At 45.7% G+C, this 18,240-nt stretch overlaps 1 protein-coding gene across 1 annotated transcript; it reads left to right on the forward strand.

Annotated features, from left to right (window-relative positions):
* The first annotated feature begins 265 nt into the window (after positions 1 to 265).
* LOC144513989 (coagulation factor X) lies at positions 266 to 17,503 on the forward strand. Its single transcript, XM_078245178.1, has 10 exons — positions 266 to 332; positions 2,589 to 2,761; positions 6,384 to 6,408; positions 9,822 to 9,935; positions 10,314 to 10,448; positions 11,061 to 11,305; positions 14,029 to 14,143; positions 14,704 to 14,900; positions 16,078 to 16,203; positions 16,760 to 17,503. Exons 1-10 carry the CDS (start codon positions 266 to 268, stop codon positions 17,501 to 17,503), a joined length of 1,941 nt encoding a protein of 646 aa, XP_078101304.1.
* The last annotated feature ends 737 nt before the right edge of the window (positions 17,504 to 18,240 follow it).

Consider the following 18,240-nt stretch of genomic DNA (forward strand, 5'->3'; position numbering starts at 1 on the left):
AGAGAGAGACAGAGAGACAGAGAGAGAGACAGAGAGAGAGAAACAGAGACAGAAAGAGAGAGAGACAGAGAGAGAGAAAGACAGAGAGACAGAGAGAGACAGATAGAGAGAAGAGAGGGAGAGAGAAAGAAAGAGAGAGAGACAGACAGAAAGAGAGACAGACAGACAGACAGAAAGAAAGAGAGATACACAGGAAGAGAAAGAGAGAGAGCGAGAGAGAGAGACAGAGACAGAGAGACAGAAAGATAAAAAAAGAGACAAAGAAATGCTGCTGTCCTCCTATTTGACTCTCTGCATTCTGCTCAGCTGCTCGATTCTCATTGAAAGTTCAGGTAAGACAATAAATAATATCAAATATTAAGTAGTTTTAATGGCCCGATTGGATTCTTTCACGACACTGCCAACCCCCCTAAATGCATGTAAAAGTTAACTTTGGCGGGTAACATTGCAAAGTTATTTGTTTGTCTGGTAAAACTCTGTTGGCTGCAGAAATGTTGCCAGATTCATCGGTTTTCCGCCAAGAAATCGGTGCAGTCCGGTGGGCTTGGTGATGGAGATTTCAGGGCTTGTTTTCTGACTGCTTGTCCCATTGTGGATGATGGCTTGGATGTCAGTTGAGCACATCTCCATGCACACTAACTGGCTCCCTTTAGGAGCCAGCCTCGATGAAGTGCAGGATGCTGCTTGGCAATGGCTTGTTTTCTGTAATAAAGTATACTTATACTTAAGTAAAAGTTCTATTACATTGATGAACTTTTATTGGACAATTCCGGTGCAAAATGAACCTAGGGGTTAATTACATATGTGTACCGAGTCGACCGTTCTCTGGGATCTGTTTTCATGCTAATCCAATGTGACCAGTTTTAGCTCAAACCACTAATTACCTTATAACGCTAGTTGTTGGGGCAGAGGGTAAATCTCTATTTCTACACCACTAAATAGGCTCAAACTATCACCACACTTTCACAGTAGCATAATAAGGGTCCCTACATGTTAACCGAAGCATTGAGAACTTTGTAAATGTACAGACAGTTAAAAATATAGATTATAAAGACAGTAGCGTTAATGTTTACAAGCAGACGCCATCTTGGGAAAGCAGTCACGACCAGTCGAATGATGAACGCCGTGCTTGATCATGTAACTGGTTACTGGCTGCACGCCGTTCATCGTTCAACTGGTCCTGAATGCTTTCCCAAGATGGCACCCACATGTATACTACTGTCTTTATAATCTATCTTTTTAATAAACTGTACACTTACAATGTTCTCAATGCTTTGGTTTACATATATGGACCCTTATAATGCTATTGCAGTTTGAGCTAACACTGGTCACATTCAATTAGCATGAAAAAATGTCCCAGAGAACGGTCGGTAATCATGTGTAATTAACCCCTAGGTTCATTTTGTGCCGGAATTGTCCTTTAATTTTACAGAGAACTTTGTCTTCACAATATTTTTTTCAGCTCTCCGCCTGCAGGCTGAGTGTTTCTGTTATTGTGTCCACTCCTCCCTCAGTGTTTCTATTATTATTAATAATAATAAGATGTTTATTTGATATAGCACCTTTTACAGACAAAGTCACAAAGTGCTTCACATAATAAACATTTGTAAAAATACAGTACAAGCCAATAGAAAATAAACAAGGGAAAAAAGAAAATAATTATTGAATGACCAATGATAATCATTTCAACGATGAAAACCTAAAACCCAAAGTTTACAAACAAGAGTCAAAAATCAAATTTAAACAAGTGTGTCATCAGCTGTTTTTTTAAAAGCTTCAACAGAGACTGCAGAACTTAGGACAGTAGGAAGAGCGTTTTGGAGGTTTGGAGCTACTGCTTCGAAGGAATGGTCACCTTTAGTTTTTAGATGAGTGCGTGGGACCACCAGTAATCCCTGGTCATAGACATGAGAGACCGGTTAGTAATGTATAGATGGAGCAGGTCTGAGATATAAACAGGTCTAGTCCTTGGTTAGAAGACCTGAGACCTGTTAGTAGTGTATAGATGGAGCAGGTCTGAGATATAAACAGGTCTAGTCCTTGGTTAGAAGACCTGAGACCTGTTAGTAGTGTATAGATGGAGCAGGTCTGAGATATAAACAGGTCTAGTCCTTGGTTAGAAGACATGAGAGACCTGTTAGTAGTGTATAGATGGAGCAGGTCTGAGATATAGACAGGTCTAGTCCTTGGTTAGAAGACCTGAGACCTGTTAGTAGTGTATAGATGGAGCAGGTCTGAGATATAAACAGGTCTAGTCCTTGGTTAGAAGACCTGAGACCTGTTAGTAGTGTATAGATGGAGCAGGTCTGAGATATAAACAGGTCTAGTCCTTGGTTAGAAGACCTGAGACCTGTTAGTAGTGTATAGATGGAGCAGGTCTGAGATATAAACAGGTCTAGTCCTTGGTTAGAAGACCTGAGACCTGTTAGTAGTGTATAGATGGAGCAGGTCTGAGATATAAACAGGTGCCAGACCATGCAAAGCTTTATAAGCCTTAGAACTTAACCTAGAACTTTAAATTGGATCCTGAACTTGATCGGTCCACCCTTCCCTCAGTGTTTCTGTTATTGTGTCCACCCCTCATCCAGTGTTCTTGGAGCGGCCGGCAGCGGGTCAGATCCTGGGCGTGGTGTCCCGGAGGCGCCGAGCCAACTCCTTCCTCCTGGAGGAGATGTTGCCCGGAGACCTGGAGCGGGAATGTAACGAAGAGCGCTGCTCGCAGGAAGAGGCCGCTGAGATCTTCCGGACCGCCGAGAAGACGGTAAGAAACCGCCGAGAAGACGGTAAGAACATAGATACAGATACAGATGTACAGCTAAGAAGTTAGACACAATCCAGTAACGTGAGCTATTTAAATTAGCTGATACATGGTTAAACCTCATTGGCTCTCTTATTTATATATCATATTTTTCCTGCACCATAGTTATTAATTTATTTAGAATTGCATTATTCTAGCTGCTGATGGGTCTGTTTTTATGGTGGTCCAATGAAACGTAATTTTTTCGTTCTACACTGCACTTCCTGAAGTGTTTTTTGGAATGATAATAAAATAATCTTGAATCTTGAATTTTGAATCTTGAATCTCTTACCAGTGTTTCTCCGTGTGTACTTCGTCCACAGCAATCCCACCAATCACTCCCAAAACCTCCCAGTTAGAGAGGAAATGATCTAACATATTCTTATTAAAACCTCCCAGTTAGAGAGGAAATGATCTAACATATTCTTTATAAAACCTCCCAGTTAGAGAGGAAATGATCTAACATATTCTTTATAAAACCTCCCAGTTAGAGAGGAAATGATCTAACATATTCTTTATAAAACCTCCCAGTTAGAGAGGAAATGATCTAACATATTCTTTATAAAACCTCCCAGTTAGAGAGGAAATGATCTAACATATTCTTTATAAAACCTCCCAGTTAGAGAGGAAATGATCTAACATATTCTTATTAAAACCTCCCAGTTAGAGAGGAAATGATCTAACATATTCTTTATAAAACCTCCCAGTTAGAGAGGAAATGATCTAACATATTCTTATTAAAACCTCCCAGTTAGAGAGGAAATGATCTAACATATTCTTATTAAAACCTCCCAGTTAGAGAGGAAATGATCTAAACATAATGTTTATAAATCTTTACAATCATTCCCTGAAAGAACCAATCTGGCCTGTCTTGTTCCAGCATCCAAATTTCCTTCAAAACATGACGTTTTCCGCGTGTAGCTCGCTAGCTCAAAGTGTGTTGTTGTAGTTTTCCAAATCTCCCGCTCCATTGTCCCCTCGCTTGGGAACAAAACCCTGAGGTACTTGAACTCCTTTACATGGGGTAAGGACTCATTCCCTACCTGGAGAAGGCACTCCATCGGATTCCTGCTGAAAACCATGGCCTCAGATTTAGAGGTGCTGATCCTCATCCCAGCTGCCAATCCAGTGCAATGTTGCCATCAGGACCACATCATCTGCAAACGCTGCAATGAGATCCCCAGTCCACCAAACTGCAACCTCTCCCCACCCCGACTACGTCTCGATATCCTGTCCATAACCAAATAAATAGTCCATGTCTCGCTGTTATGGTTGTGTATGTGTTACAGTTTCATGTTTTATTTTGTAGTCTGTTTTTCTCCCTTGTCATGTCTTGTTTTACTTCCTGCCTTGTGTTTTCCCACCTTTGTGATTGTCTGCCCCACCCTGATGTGTTTCACCTGTTCCTGAGCCCTCGTGTCACCTGTCCCTTGTTTCACCTCATTACCTCGTGTATTTAGTCTCTGTGTTGTCTTTGTCTGTTGTCAGATCATTGTTTCTGTATTGGATTGTGTTTGTTTGTATGGATTTTATGGTATTAAATCCTCAAGCTTACGACTGCCTGTTGTCTCTGCATTTGGGTCCGACATTCTCTGAATCATACAACACTCGCTTTGGTCATACAGGGATTGGATGGCCCTGAGAAGGGACCCCCTCACCCTGTACTCCCGCAGCACCTCCCACAGTATCTCCCGGGGGACCAGGTCATATGCCTTCTCCAGATCCACAAAACACATTTAGACCAGATGGGCATACTCCCAGGCTCCCTCCAGGATCCTTGCGAGAGTAAAGAGCTGGTCCATTGTTCCACGACCAGGACAGAATCCGCATTGTTCCTCTATCGGCTGAACCCTCCTTTCCAGCACCTTGGAGTAGACTTTACCAGGGAGACTGAGAGGTGTGATACCCCTGTAATTGGCACTCACTCTCTGGTCCCCCTTTTTAAACAGGGGAACCACCACCCTGGTCTGCCACTCCTTAATAATAATAATGTATACTTTATTAATCCCGCAAGGAGAAATTACAATGTTTTCACTCTTTTGTTATTCCACACATTACACATAGGCCTGAATTACACACACATGCTCAGTACCTATACATGCACTAATGGAGAGATGTCAGAGTGAGGTAGCTGCCCATGGAATGGCGCCCTGAGCAGTTGGCAGTACTGCTTGGGGGGTTCGGTGCCTTGCTCAAGATCACCTTGGCAGTGCCCAGGAGATGAACTGGCACCTCTACAACTACCGGTTTACCACCATACTTTGGTCTGTATGGGGACTCCGGTTCCCAACCCAAGTCCCTACTGACTGAGCTACTGCCACCCCACTATCCCAGACTTCCATGCACTGTTGAAGAGGCGTGCCATCCAAGACAGCCCCCCCACACCCAGAGCTTTCAGGCGTTGCTATTGTGGAGTTGTTTGATTACCTCAGTCACTTCTATCAGCCTCCAGCTCTGCCTCTACCTTAGAGGGCAAGTTCCTCAAAGTGCTCCTTCCACCTGCCAATTACCTCTGTGTCTTCTCCAAACTTCTGCCAAACCGCTGTTTTGCCTCTTTCACGGCAGAGGCTGCCTCCCCTCCCCCAACCTGTAGGCTTAGGGAGGCAACCCTCTAAGGCAGGGGTGGGCAATTAATTTTCCCAAGGGGCCACATGAGAAACAGGGACTGTTGTGGAGGGCCGGACCAATAGGCTAAACTCAATTCTGCTCAATATTAATTTTATGTCAGATGGCACATAAAAAAGAATGTGCTGCCTGGAAAGAGGCACGTCCTTAGCCTACCGTCTCTGGTTCTGGCTCTGACCACGGGAACACTGACGGGACACAGATTTCCCTAGCCTACCGTCTCTGGTTCTGGCTCTGACCACGGGAATAGTGACGGGACACAGATTTCCCTAGCCTACCGTCTCTGGTTCTGGTTCTGACCACAGGAACAGTGACAGGACCCAGATGTCCCTAGCCTACCGTCTCTGGTTCTGGTTCTGACCACGGGAACAGTGACAGGACACAGATGTCCCTAGCCCACTGTCTCTGGTTCTGGTTCTGACCACGGGAACAGTGACAGGACACAGATGTCCCTAGCCCACTGTCTCTGGTTCTGGTTCTGACCACGGGAACACTGACAGGACACAGATGTCCCTAGCCCACTGCCTCTGGTTCTGGTTCTGACCACGGGAACAGTGACGGGACAGTTCGCTTCAATGCCACGTAAACAACTCCTGAAAATAATATCCATCTCGCAAATGTATCTGTCTCTGCAGTCATCTCAACCATTGAATCCAGCAACAGGAAATAACACTTGCAGACTTTTTTTCTCTGTGCTGAAATGTTTGGCGGTGTTGGTGAATTCTAAAAAAACAAACGGCACTAAATGTCAGGTTAAATGCGTTGTAACTCACGTTACTGAGATTGTAATGGGTATAATATTACCAACATTTAATTAATAATACGTTATATTACTGCGTTACAGCAAAAACACATACATTACTGTAATTGCATTACTTTTGGAATGCGTTACTCCCAACACTGCTCACTATTTAATGAATGCAATAACCTGCATATTAACTCTTACTTTCTTCTTCCACAGATGGAGTTCTGGTACAAATACACTAGTGAGTATATTTTCTGTGTTTGTGTCGCGACCAGCAGCAGGTGTTTGAGTGTTTCTGTTACTTATATATCGTGTTCGGTGTGTGTCCGTGCCACAGTCGGTCTCTAAAGATGGCCGCAGTGTCTCCACTCTGTACAAAGGGAAGGGAGTTAATCTCAGTCATGGGCGTAAATCTGATCTAACAGTAGGGGGGGGGACAATAAACATAAAATTTCTGAAGAGCAATTTTTGAAGGGGACACAAATAATACAGCCAATTATACTCGTAGAGGACGTGTGTACACAGAGGAAAGCCTTAATACTACCATTAGTGTAACATGGAGACTGTACCATTATACTTCTTTTCAGTGTTTCTCTTGATTCAATAAAAAAGATGACTAAATTGACCAAAATATTCTTCTTTAAAACCATGTATTTATGTTTAAGTTGTTTACAATCAAGCAAACATAATGACTTATTTTGAAAAAATGTCCCCATATAAAAGAAGTACAATGCTTTTGTGAATAATAATGTAAATGAGTGAGCCGCTGGTGAAGATCATCTGCTCACCCTGACAGACACACACCTCCACAAATATGAACTGAGCTCAACACACTTACCTGAGACTCTCCACCTGACTGTCCCTGGTCTCCCTGAGACTCTCCACCTGACTGTCTCTGGCCTCCCTGAGACTCTCCACCTGACTGTCTCTGGCCTCCCTGAGACTCTCCACCTGACTTTCCCTGGTCTCCCTGAGACTCTCCACCTGACTGTCCCTGGTCTCCCTGAGACTCTCCACCTGACTGTCCCTGGTCTCCCTAATACTCTACACCTGACAGTCCCTGGTCTCCCTGAGACTACAGCTGACTGTCTCTGGTCTCCCTGAGAGTACAGCTGACTGTCCCTGGTCTTCCTGAGACTCTCCACCTGACTGTCCCTGGTCTCCCTGAGACTCTCCACCTGACTGTCCCTGGTCTCCCTGAGACTACAGCTGACTGTCCCTGGTCTCCCTGAGACTCTCCACCTGACTGTCCCTGGTCTCCCTGATACTCTACACCTGACTGTCCCTGGTCTACCTGAGACTCTCCACCTGACTGTCCCTGGTCTCCCTGAGACTACAGCTGACTGTCCCTGGTCTCCCTGAGACTCTCCACCTGACTGTCTCTGGTCTCCCTGAGAGTACAGCTGACTGTCCCTGGTCTCCCTGAGACTCTCCACCTGACTGTCCCTGGTCTCCCTGAGACTCTCCACCTGACTGTCCCTGGTCTCCCTGAGACTACAGCTGACTGTCCTTGGTCTCCCTGAGACTCTCCACCTGACTGTCCCTGGTCTCCCTGAGACTACAGCTGACTGTCCCTGGTCTCCCTGAGACTCTCCACCTGACTGTCCCTGGTCTCCCTGAGACTACATCTGACTGTCCCTGGTCTCCCTGAGACTCTACACCTGACTGTATCTGGTCTCCCTAAGACTCTCCACTTGACTGTCCCTGGTCTCCCTGAGACAATACACCTGACTGTCCCTGGTCTCCCTGAGACTCTCCACCTGACTGTCTCTGGTCTCCCTGAGACTACAGCTGACTGTCCCTGGTCTCCCTGAGACAATACACCTGACTGTCCCTGGTCTCCCTCAGACTCTACACCTGACTGTCCCTGGTCTCCCTGAGACTACACCTGACTGTCCCTGGTCTCCCTGAGACTCTCCACCTGACTGTCCCTGGTCTCCCTGAGACTCTCCACCTGACTGTCCCTGGTCTCTCTGAGAATACACCTGACTGTCCCTGGTCTTCCTGAGACTCTCCACCTGACTGTCCCTGGTCTCCCTGTTCCTCAGTGTTTTGGTGTAGGCCTACTGAAAAACGATCTTATGTCTGTTCTTCTTTTCTCTGTCATTTTTAACAACACAAATCTTTAACGTCAGATGTCTGAATATGAGTTAGGTTCATAGGTTCACCATGCGGTGATATTATAATTCTAAAATGATCTTGCGTCCTCCACATAAATATTAATTTTCTTCTGGGACAGAGGATATATATTTAACTGATCAGCCACTTAACTTCATATTCAGCAAAACACACCTGTAGATCTTCAATATTAACCCTAATATCAGTTCACACACATAACGTTAGGCTTATTGCCGTGGTTTATGGATTATTCTATCCAACAAGCTATAAGCTAGGTAACGTTACATTATATTACACTAACATAGCAAACATTTTGTCATGACTAATTCATTAATTACTCAGCATCATTTCTATTTGAGAAAAGAACAACTTCATCCGATGTTTAATGTGACTAAAACAGCCTTGAACCGTCTACTTACTACACTCCTGTCACTACCTGATGGGACTGGGAGTCTAGTGCAGATCCTACAGCAGGCAGTGGACCAAACCACTGTGAGGCAAGGGAGGGGGGACTCAAAATGTTTCTAAACTTAAAAAGCATGTTTTGGGGTTTGTATTGTTTTACTACTTACACAGATATTTTAAGTATACATCATTATGTTATTTACAATACACACCATAGTTTTAATGCTATTTCTAGGGGGGGGGACAACCCTTAGATGGGAGGGACCCCCCCCGATCCCCCCCGATCCCCCAGACCCCCCTGGGATTTACGCCCTTGATCTCAGCTGTTAATCATGAGATTTTAGCCCGTTTTTATGGCATCAAATAAATAATAAAAAGTAAACTGATCAGAAAAATGAACACTTGAACAATCATCAGCGGGTTGAGAACTTCCTAAAATGACAGAAACCATCTTTGGGAAACATTTATTAGGCTTTTACTTTTATGTTTTTTTGAGTGCCGCTCCTGCATCGTAGATCCATCATTTAAAAAAATAATCTGAAATTGATTTAATCCTCCTGTTGTCCTCGGGTCAAATATGACCCATTTTGTAAAAGTTTCTATATCAGAAGTTTGGGTTTCTATCAACCAAAATGTCAAAAAAAAATGATGTGGCTGGTTCTCTACGACGCTCTTCACAAGGAAAATAAATGATCAGTTCACTACTTTCATTGAATTTGGGTGTTTTATTAAATTTGATAACATTTGGATATAAATAAAGATTAAAGAACGTTGAAACAAGTGACAAAAATGACGGAAAAAGCTTGAAAATGTCGGGGACATTTTTTTTTTTGGACCGAGAAAACATGGCATAGTGGACAGGAGTACAACACGAAGGTTAAGATTGATTTGGGATCATTGAAATGTATCACTGATTACCAGCTATTTTTTGTTTCTGTTGCTTCTTTCAATGTTTTTGATGCTTTTTGTACATTTTTGGTTGGGGCAAGACATGCAGGTAATTGTCACAGGTCAGTCTTGAACCCTGGACCTTCTGTGTTAAGGAAGAAACATCTATATGAGTGCCTGCTCTAACCACTGAGCTAACCCGGGAACCATTTTGATGTTTTGAGTGTCTCTCCTGCGTGGCAGATCTGGACCCGTGTCGGACCAACCCCTGTCAGAACCGAGGAATGTGCACTCTGGACCGCGGACACTTCCTGTGTCTCTGTTCCCCGCAGTACCGCGGCAAGACCTGCGAATCAGGTAAACAACCAATCACAGACCTGCGACTCAGGTAGACAACCAATCACAGACCTGCGACTCAGGTAGACAACCAATCACAGACCTGCGACTCAGGTAGACAACTAATCACAGAACTGTGACTCAGGTAGACAACCAATCACAGACCTGTTACTCAGCTAGTCAACCAATCACAGAACTGTGACTCAGGGAGACAACCAATCACAGACCTGCGACTCAGGTAGACAACCAATTACAGACCTGCGACTCAGGTACATCAAATTTCATGGACTTCTATGGGATCTTCTGTTTTCTATCCCCCCAAAAGGGGGTGCGCCTTGACGTTTAGCGAAGTACCCAGATGCTCCAGCCTAACGAATGGATGCTGTTGGTTGTTTGCAGAGGTGTTGGAGTGTAACTACAAAAACGGCGGCTGTATGCAGTACTGCTCCGACCTGCCAGGGGGCGCTGGAGTTCAGTGTGGCTGCGCTGACGGATTCAAACTGGACCCCGATGGACGCAGCTGCTCCCCAACTGGTAACACTCAAAGCCTCTAAAACGGAGACATTTGGAAACATACTGCCCCTTACTTATTTATCACTTACTCACTTATTAACTTACCTACTTACTTTACCTGGGCAGCATGTGGCCCAATGGTTAGCACTGTGGCCTCACAGCAAGAAGGTTCTGGGTTCTAATCTCAGGCCTTTCTGTGTGGAGTTTGTATGTTCTCTCTGTGTTTGCGTGGGTTTTCTCTGGGTGCTCCGGTTTCCCCCACCATCAAAAAACATGTACTAGGTTTTCCAGTCAGTGCCCTTGAGCAAGGCACTGGCTCAGATCTGGAGTTGGTCCCAGGGTCCTGTGATTGGCTGCCCACTGCTCCCTTGAGGGATGGGTTAAATGCAGAGAATGAATTTCGCTACATGTATGTGACAATGAAGTACCTTGCTTATGTTGTTACTTAGTTACTCACTTATTTATTTAACTACTTATTTACTTACTTACCTACTTACTTTCTTATTTACTTATTTACTTATTTAGTTACTTATTTACTTACCTACTTATTTACTTAGTTACTTTATATTTAGTTTTGACTACCATGCTGTTGTTTTGAGTCTGAAGGTCTAAATCTTTCCTCTTCCTATTCAGCGGCGTTCCCCTGCGGCCGTCAGCAGTCAGATCTGTCATCGTACCGAAGTCGCTCTGACCGAGAGACGGACGCCATGTTGGACGCCAGCAGCACCAACGGCTGGGCGGCCATCCTGCAGAACGCAACGGAGACAGAGGACGAGCCGGCAGCGAATCAAACGTCGGGACGGAGCGACAACGAGACGGTGGGGATGACTCGTATCGTGGGGGGGGTCTTGGATAAACCAGGGGGGAGTCCCTGGCAGGTGAGGAGACATTTTACACAAATTTAAGAGACTTTCGTCCCTGAAAAAACTCCCTGTCCTCCCCGCTCCAGCGTCATTCTGACCTTTAGGTTTCTAATGGCATGGTTATTACTGAGCCCTCTAGTGGCCGTAGTAGTTATTACTGAGCCCTCTAGTGGCCGTAGTAGTTATTACGGAGCCCTCTGGTGGCCGTAGTAGTTATTACTGAGGCCTCTGGTGGCCGTAGTAGTTATTACTGAGGCCTCTAGTGGCCGTAGTAGTTATTACGGAGCCCTCTAGTGGCCGTAGTAGTTATTACTGAGCCCTCTGGTGGCCGTAGTAGTTATTACGGAGCCCTCTAGTGGCCGTAGTAGTTATTACTGAGCCCTCTAGTGGCCGTAGTAGTTATTACTGAGCCCTCTAGTGGCCGTAATAGTTATTACGGAGCCCTCTAGTGGCCGTAGTAGTTATGACAGTAGCAAAGCATGAACATCTAAGATCTTAGATGGCGCCGCAGACGGTCGACTCGGTGTGTCTGTGTGCAATGTTTTGTTTTGTTTTGTGTTTTAACTTTGTTTTTTGCGATGGTACGCGGATCTCTTTCTCCAGCGAAGAGCTCTTGAACATCAGGGGAACAACGCCAGAGGATTTATTTCCTACTTTTCTTCTCCCTACACTGGAAATTTTGGACATTCTAGTCAAAGGTGCGCTCACCTTTGCTCACGCAGTGAAACGTCGGAGGAGAGGGAAATGGGCTGGTGCGCTGGTGCGTCTCCGCCAGCGAGGATTACGCACAACGTTACCGGGCATATTTCTCTCTAATGTGCGTTCACTGCCCAACAAACTGGAAGAATTACAACTGCTGTTGGGGGGAAACAGGAACTTTTCTTCATCTGCTGTTTTGTGCTTCACAGAGACGTGGCTCTGTGGATTAATACCGGACTCTGCGCTGCAGCTGGCAGGCTTCCAGCTCTACAGAGCGGACAGAGACACGGACCTCTCCGGCAAAACTAAAGGTGGAGGAATCTGTTTCTACATCAACAGCGGCTGGTGCAACAACTTGATCCAGCAGCATTGTTCTCCTGACCTGGAATATTTCATCATAAACTGTAAGCCTTTTTATTCACCCCGTGAGTTCCATTTATTCATTCTGGTCGGTGTTGACATCCCGCCGCAGGATCTCCAGTTGTGTTTGGACTCCACTGATGTGTTCAGGACTGCAACCAACAGTCTGGATGAGTACACAGAGGCTGTGACGTCATACATCAGCTTCTGTGAGGACTGCTGTGTTCCATCAAGCACCAGGGTGAGTTACAACAATGACAAACCCTGGTTCACAGCCAAACTCAGAAGGTTATGGTTGGATAAGGCAGACGCGTTCAGGAGTGGGGACAAAGACGGACTTAAAGAAGCAAAGTACAAGTTTGGCGAGGCGGTGAAAGAGGCTAAACAACGGTACTAGTCTGAGAAACTCCAAAACCAGTTCTCAGCGAACGACTCTGCTTCTGTCTGGAGAGGGCTCAAACAGATCACCAGCTTCAAGCCCAAAGTCTCCCACTCCACCGACGACCGACGCCTAGCCAACGACCTTAATGAGTTCTACTGTTGCTTTGATTGACAATGGGTCTTCCCTGACACCAACCCCCGTGACACCTCCCAACAGCTCCAGCTACAGTGCATCACCTCCACCTCCCCCACCTTAAAGGTCCCCCCCTCCACCTCCCCAATACCTCAGTGACGACTCTCTCCATCAATGAGGAAGACGTCAACAGACTGTTCAGGAGACAGAACCCCAGGAAAGCTGCTGGACCAGATGCTGTCTCCCCATCTAGCTTGAAGCACTGCGCTAACCAGCTGTCTCCAGTGTTCACAGACATTTTCAACACCTCCCCACCAACAGGACTTAATGACTTCAGACCCGTCGCCCTGACCTCTGTGGTTATGAAGTCCTTTGAACGCCTTGTGCTTTCTCACCTCAAAGCCATCACCGACCCCCTCCTGGACCCCCTCCTGGACCCCCTCCTGGACCCCCTGCAGTTTGCCTACAGAGCCAATAGGTCTGTAGACGATGCAGTCAACCTGGCCCTCCACTACATCCTCCGGCACCTGGACTCCGCAGGAACCTACGCCAGGATCCTGTTTGTGGACTTCAGCTCTGCCTTTAACACCATCATCCCCGCTCTGCTTCAGGAGAAACTCTCCCAGCTAGGCGTGTCTGACTCCACCTGCAGGTGGATCACTGACTTCCTGTCTGACAGGAAGCAGCATGTGAAGCTGGGGAAAGACTTCTCCGACTCACAGACCATCAACACCCCGGCAACAAACTCTTTGAGACACTCCCCTCTGGCAGGAGGCTGAGGTCCATCAGGACCAAAACCTAACGTCACAAGGACAGTTTTTTCCCCTCTGCTACTAGACTTATCAACAAGGCCCGGAACCCACCCTGACTCTCTCCATATATTTATACTTATATTGTTTGTTCTGGTTAACCTGCTTGTTTAACTTATTTTAGAGAATGTGTGACGTGCACCTACAACACTAAAACAAATTCCTTGTATGTGTAAAAAATGTACTTGGCAATAAAGCTTTTCTGATTCTGATTCTGACATGCGGAAAAAAAGGTTGAAAAAAGCTGCAAGAATGTTAACCAAAACCTTGGAATAAAACATCAAAAACGTTGTTAAAATGTCGAAAAACTGTTAAAAAAAAAAAGTGTGTATGTGTGTGTGTGTTTGTGTGTTCAGGTTCTGCTACGCAGGTCTGATGGTTATGGTTTCTGTGGAGGAACTCTGGTTTCCGATCGCTGGGTCATCTCTGCTGCTCACTGCCTCGAGGAGACTATAGATCATGTGACTATAGGTGTGTACTTTCATATTAAACAGTAAGATCCTTTTTGTTTAACATGAAACAGCCCCGAAATCACCATCACAAAACCGACCAGACTCCATGTAAATAATCAGTACTTTTAGCGTGTATAGAGCCAGCATATCTCCACCAGACTCCATGTAAATAATCAGGACTTTTAGCGTGTATAGAGCCAGCATATCTCCACCAGACTCCATGTAAATAATCAGGACTTTTAGCGTGTATAGAGCCAGCATATCTCCACCAGACTCCATGTAAATAATCAGGACTTTTAGCGTGTATAGAGCCAGCATATCTCCACATGTAAATGGATGAATTAAGGGTTTATTTCAACCAAACCAGAGTGGTGATTGTTGGAACAGTGGAAAGATGAACCAAGATGGCTTTTGATATTTTTATTTAGTTTCTGTCCACTTTGAATGAAATGTGTTTTACAATGATAAAAGTACTGATTATTTGCATGGAGTCTGGTGGATTTGGTTATCACAGCAGTTTTTTTACTTTCTGTGTGTGTGTGTGTGTGTGTGTGTGTGTGTGTGTGTGTGAGTGTGCAGGTGATTATGATAAGTATCGTCCTGATCCAGGTGAGCAGCGGATTAAAGTCCAGAAGGTTTTCGTCCATCCTCACTTCCACTCCTTCACCTTCGACAGCGACATCGCTCTGCTGTACCTGGCCCACCCTGTTGCCCTGGGCAACACTGCCATCCCTGCCTGCCTGCCTGACCCACACCTCTCCACTTACCTGCTGCAGGTAACTGGACTCTTTCCTTATACACTGACCTTTCCTAGCTGTTTTACAGTAACTTACTGGCATCTGTGCTGCCAGTAAGTTACTGTGAAGCCATTTACAGTATTGCACTGTCCGTTACTTTACAGTAGTCTACCGTTATTTTACAGTAATATTTTGTTACAGAACTTTTACAGTATTTTGCAAGATTCAGTACTTTATTGCCATGTGTGTGTGTGTGTGTGTGTGTGTGTGAGTGTGTGTGTGTGTGTGTGTGTGTGTGTGTGTGTGTGTGAGTGTGTGTTTTTGCAGTTAGCCATACATTTTCATGAAATGGTCCATATTTGAGCTCTACATAGTTGATTTCTCACAGTGACGACATAGCAGACCAACAATGTACAAAGTTTCCAGTTGTTTTCCACAACGGTATCTGCAGTTGTGATTTTTGCGGCACTTTGCATTGTGGGATACAGTAGACGAGATAGACTGGTCTGAGGCGTAATGGAGATTTTACTTTTATTTGCATACTACGTGCTACATTTTGGCCAAATCAGTACGTGATGCTAGTATAGTATGCGGTTACGTAAACGACCATTGTCTGCACTCCCTTGTGTCTCGTTATCTGCCCTGTCCTTGTGTGTTTATTACCGCCTGTTTATCTGGATACCGTTGCCTGTGAGCCACGGTGCTCCAATAAACCTGTTGGATTTCACTTACCTGAGAGTTGTGCATTGGTGGGTCCATCACACACACAGAGACACACACACACACACACACACACACACACACACACACACACACACACACATACACACACACACACACACACACACACACACACACACACACACACACACACACACACACACACACACACACACACACACACAAACACACACAAACACACACAAACACACACACACATCAATGCATACCATCAGGCAACTGTGCTGCCAGTATGTAACGTGTAACAAAGTCATTACAGCCCCCTTACATTTGACATATAAGCGACTACTGAACTGATTGCTGTACATCACTGCAGTGGCTTGTAGAAGAGAAGCTTTTAGTTTGAAAGCTGCATCACTTCTCTGCTTTCTTTTAGTTTTTTTCTTTGAAATATTTCCGAGCAGGTTTGATATGATGTTAGATCTACAATCATTATATCTAAGGAAAGCTTTGAGTTTTGATGTGGTGTTTTCAGGCGGGAAACCGTGGCGTGGTGATGGGCTGGGGGCTCACGCAACACCTGGGTCGGTCCTCCCGCTTCCTCAGGAAGGTGACGCTTCCTGTTGTCAGCTACCCAGAATGCATTGCTTCTACTGAACAGGTGAGCACATCTACATTATAAAGATTAGATCAGAGACACAAAGAGGTGTTTCAGTTCAAGCAGGAGATTCATTTATACACCAAACTCCATTCAATTTATACCAAATTTATAGGTCTGTCTGTCTCTCTTACCTGTCTGTCTGTCTCTCTAACCTGTCTGTCTCTCTGTCTGTCTGTCTCTCTAACCTGTCTGTCTGTATGTCTCTCGAACCTGTCTCTCTAACCTGTCTGTCTGTCTGTCTGTCTCTAACCTGTCTGTCTGTCTGTCTGTCTCTCTAACCTGTCGGTCTGTCTCTCTCTAACCTGTCTCTCTAACCTGTCTGTCTGTCTCTCTAACCTGTCTGTCTCTCTGTCTCTCTAACCTGTCTGTCTCTCTGTCTCTCTAACCTGTCTGTCTGCAGGTGATAACAGACAACATGTTCTGTGCTGGGTACCTGTCTGTCTCTCTAACCTGTCTGTCTCTAACCTGTCTGTCTGCAGGTGATAACAGACAACATGTTCTGTGCCGGGTACCTGTCTGTCTCTAACCTGTCTGTCTCTAACCTGTCTGTCTGCAGGTGATAACAGACAACATGTTCTGTGCTGGGTACCTGTCTGTCTCTCAGGACGCCTGCAGCGGAGACAGCGGTGGTCCGTTCCTGGTCAACTACCGAGGAACCTGGTTCCTGACTGGCGTGGTCAGCTGGGGGGAGAAGTGTGCCGCTGTCGGCAAGTTCGGGGTTTATACCCGCCTTGGCAACTTCCTGTCCTGGATCAGAGACACCATGAACCTACGGGGGCTCAGCGACACCGTGGATCCACGGGGGCTCAGAGACACCGTAGACCCACCAGAGCTCAGAGACCCCATAGACCCACCAGAGCTCAGAGACACCGTAGACCCACCAGAGCTCAGAGACCCCGTAGACCCACCAGAGCTCAGAGACACCGTAGACCCACCAGAGCTCAGAGACCCCGTAGACCCACCAGAGCTCAGAGACACCGTAGATCCACCAGAGCTCAGAGACCCCATAGACCCACCAGAGCTCAGAGACACCGTAGACCCACCAGAGCTCAGAGACACTGTGGACTCTGGGCTCAGAGTTACGGTGGACCCACCAAACCATAAAGGGACCGAGAGCCAAGACACAGGAACAATCAGACCGGAGCTCAGAGACACCGTAGACCCACCAGAGCTCAGAGACACCGTAGACCCACCAGAGCTCAGAGACACCGTAGACCCACCAAACCTTAAAGGGACCGAGAGCCGAGACACAGGAACAATCAGACCGGAGCTCAGAGACACCGTGGATCTTTATGTCTGACAAAAATTTGAAAACAGCAACACAACAGTGGAAAAGTGGCAAAAACATTTAAAAAAGCAAAAGAAATGTAAAAAAAAAAAAAAGTGACAAATGAAGTTGTTCGTGTCGACTTTATGTGTGGAGAACAACGCTACGGCAGAACCAACACAACACCACGTAGAGCTGGCCGAAAAAAGACACAAACATTGAAGAAAGTGACATAAACGTCACATGTTCTGTTCAGTTTACCTTCAGTCATTTTTTTTTTTTTTTTACTTTTTGTTGCTTTTCAATCTTTTTTTGTCACCTTTAGTCACAATTGTTGACCCATTTTTACAACCTTTCTGCTTTTTATTTCTGACATTTTTAACCACGGACAGACCAGACAAAGACCACCTACAGGACGTACAGGAGACAAAGACCACCTACAGGACGTACAGGAGACATAGACCACCTACAGGACGTACAGGAGACATAGAACACCTACAGGACGTACGGGACACCAAGACCACCTACAGGACATACAGGAGACATAGACCACATACAGAACGTACAGGAGACATAGACCACCTACAGGACGCACAGGACACCAAGACCACCTACAGGACGTACAGGAGACAAAGACCACCTACAGGACGTACAGGAGACAAAGACCACCTACAGGACGTACAGGAGACATAGACCACCTACAGGACGCACAGGACACCAAGACCACCTACAGGACGTACAGGAGACATAGACCACCTACAGGACGTACA

This window comes from Sander vitreus, unplaced genomic scaffold, assembly GCF_031162955.1.
Source record: "Sander vitreus isolate 19-12246 unplaced genomic scaffold, sanVit1 ctg400_0, whole genome shotgun sequence".
NCBI lineage: Eukaryota > Metazoa > Chordata > Actinopteri > Perciformes > Percidae > Sander > Sander vitreus.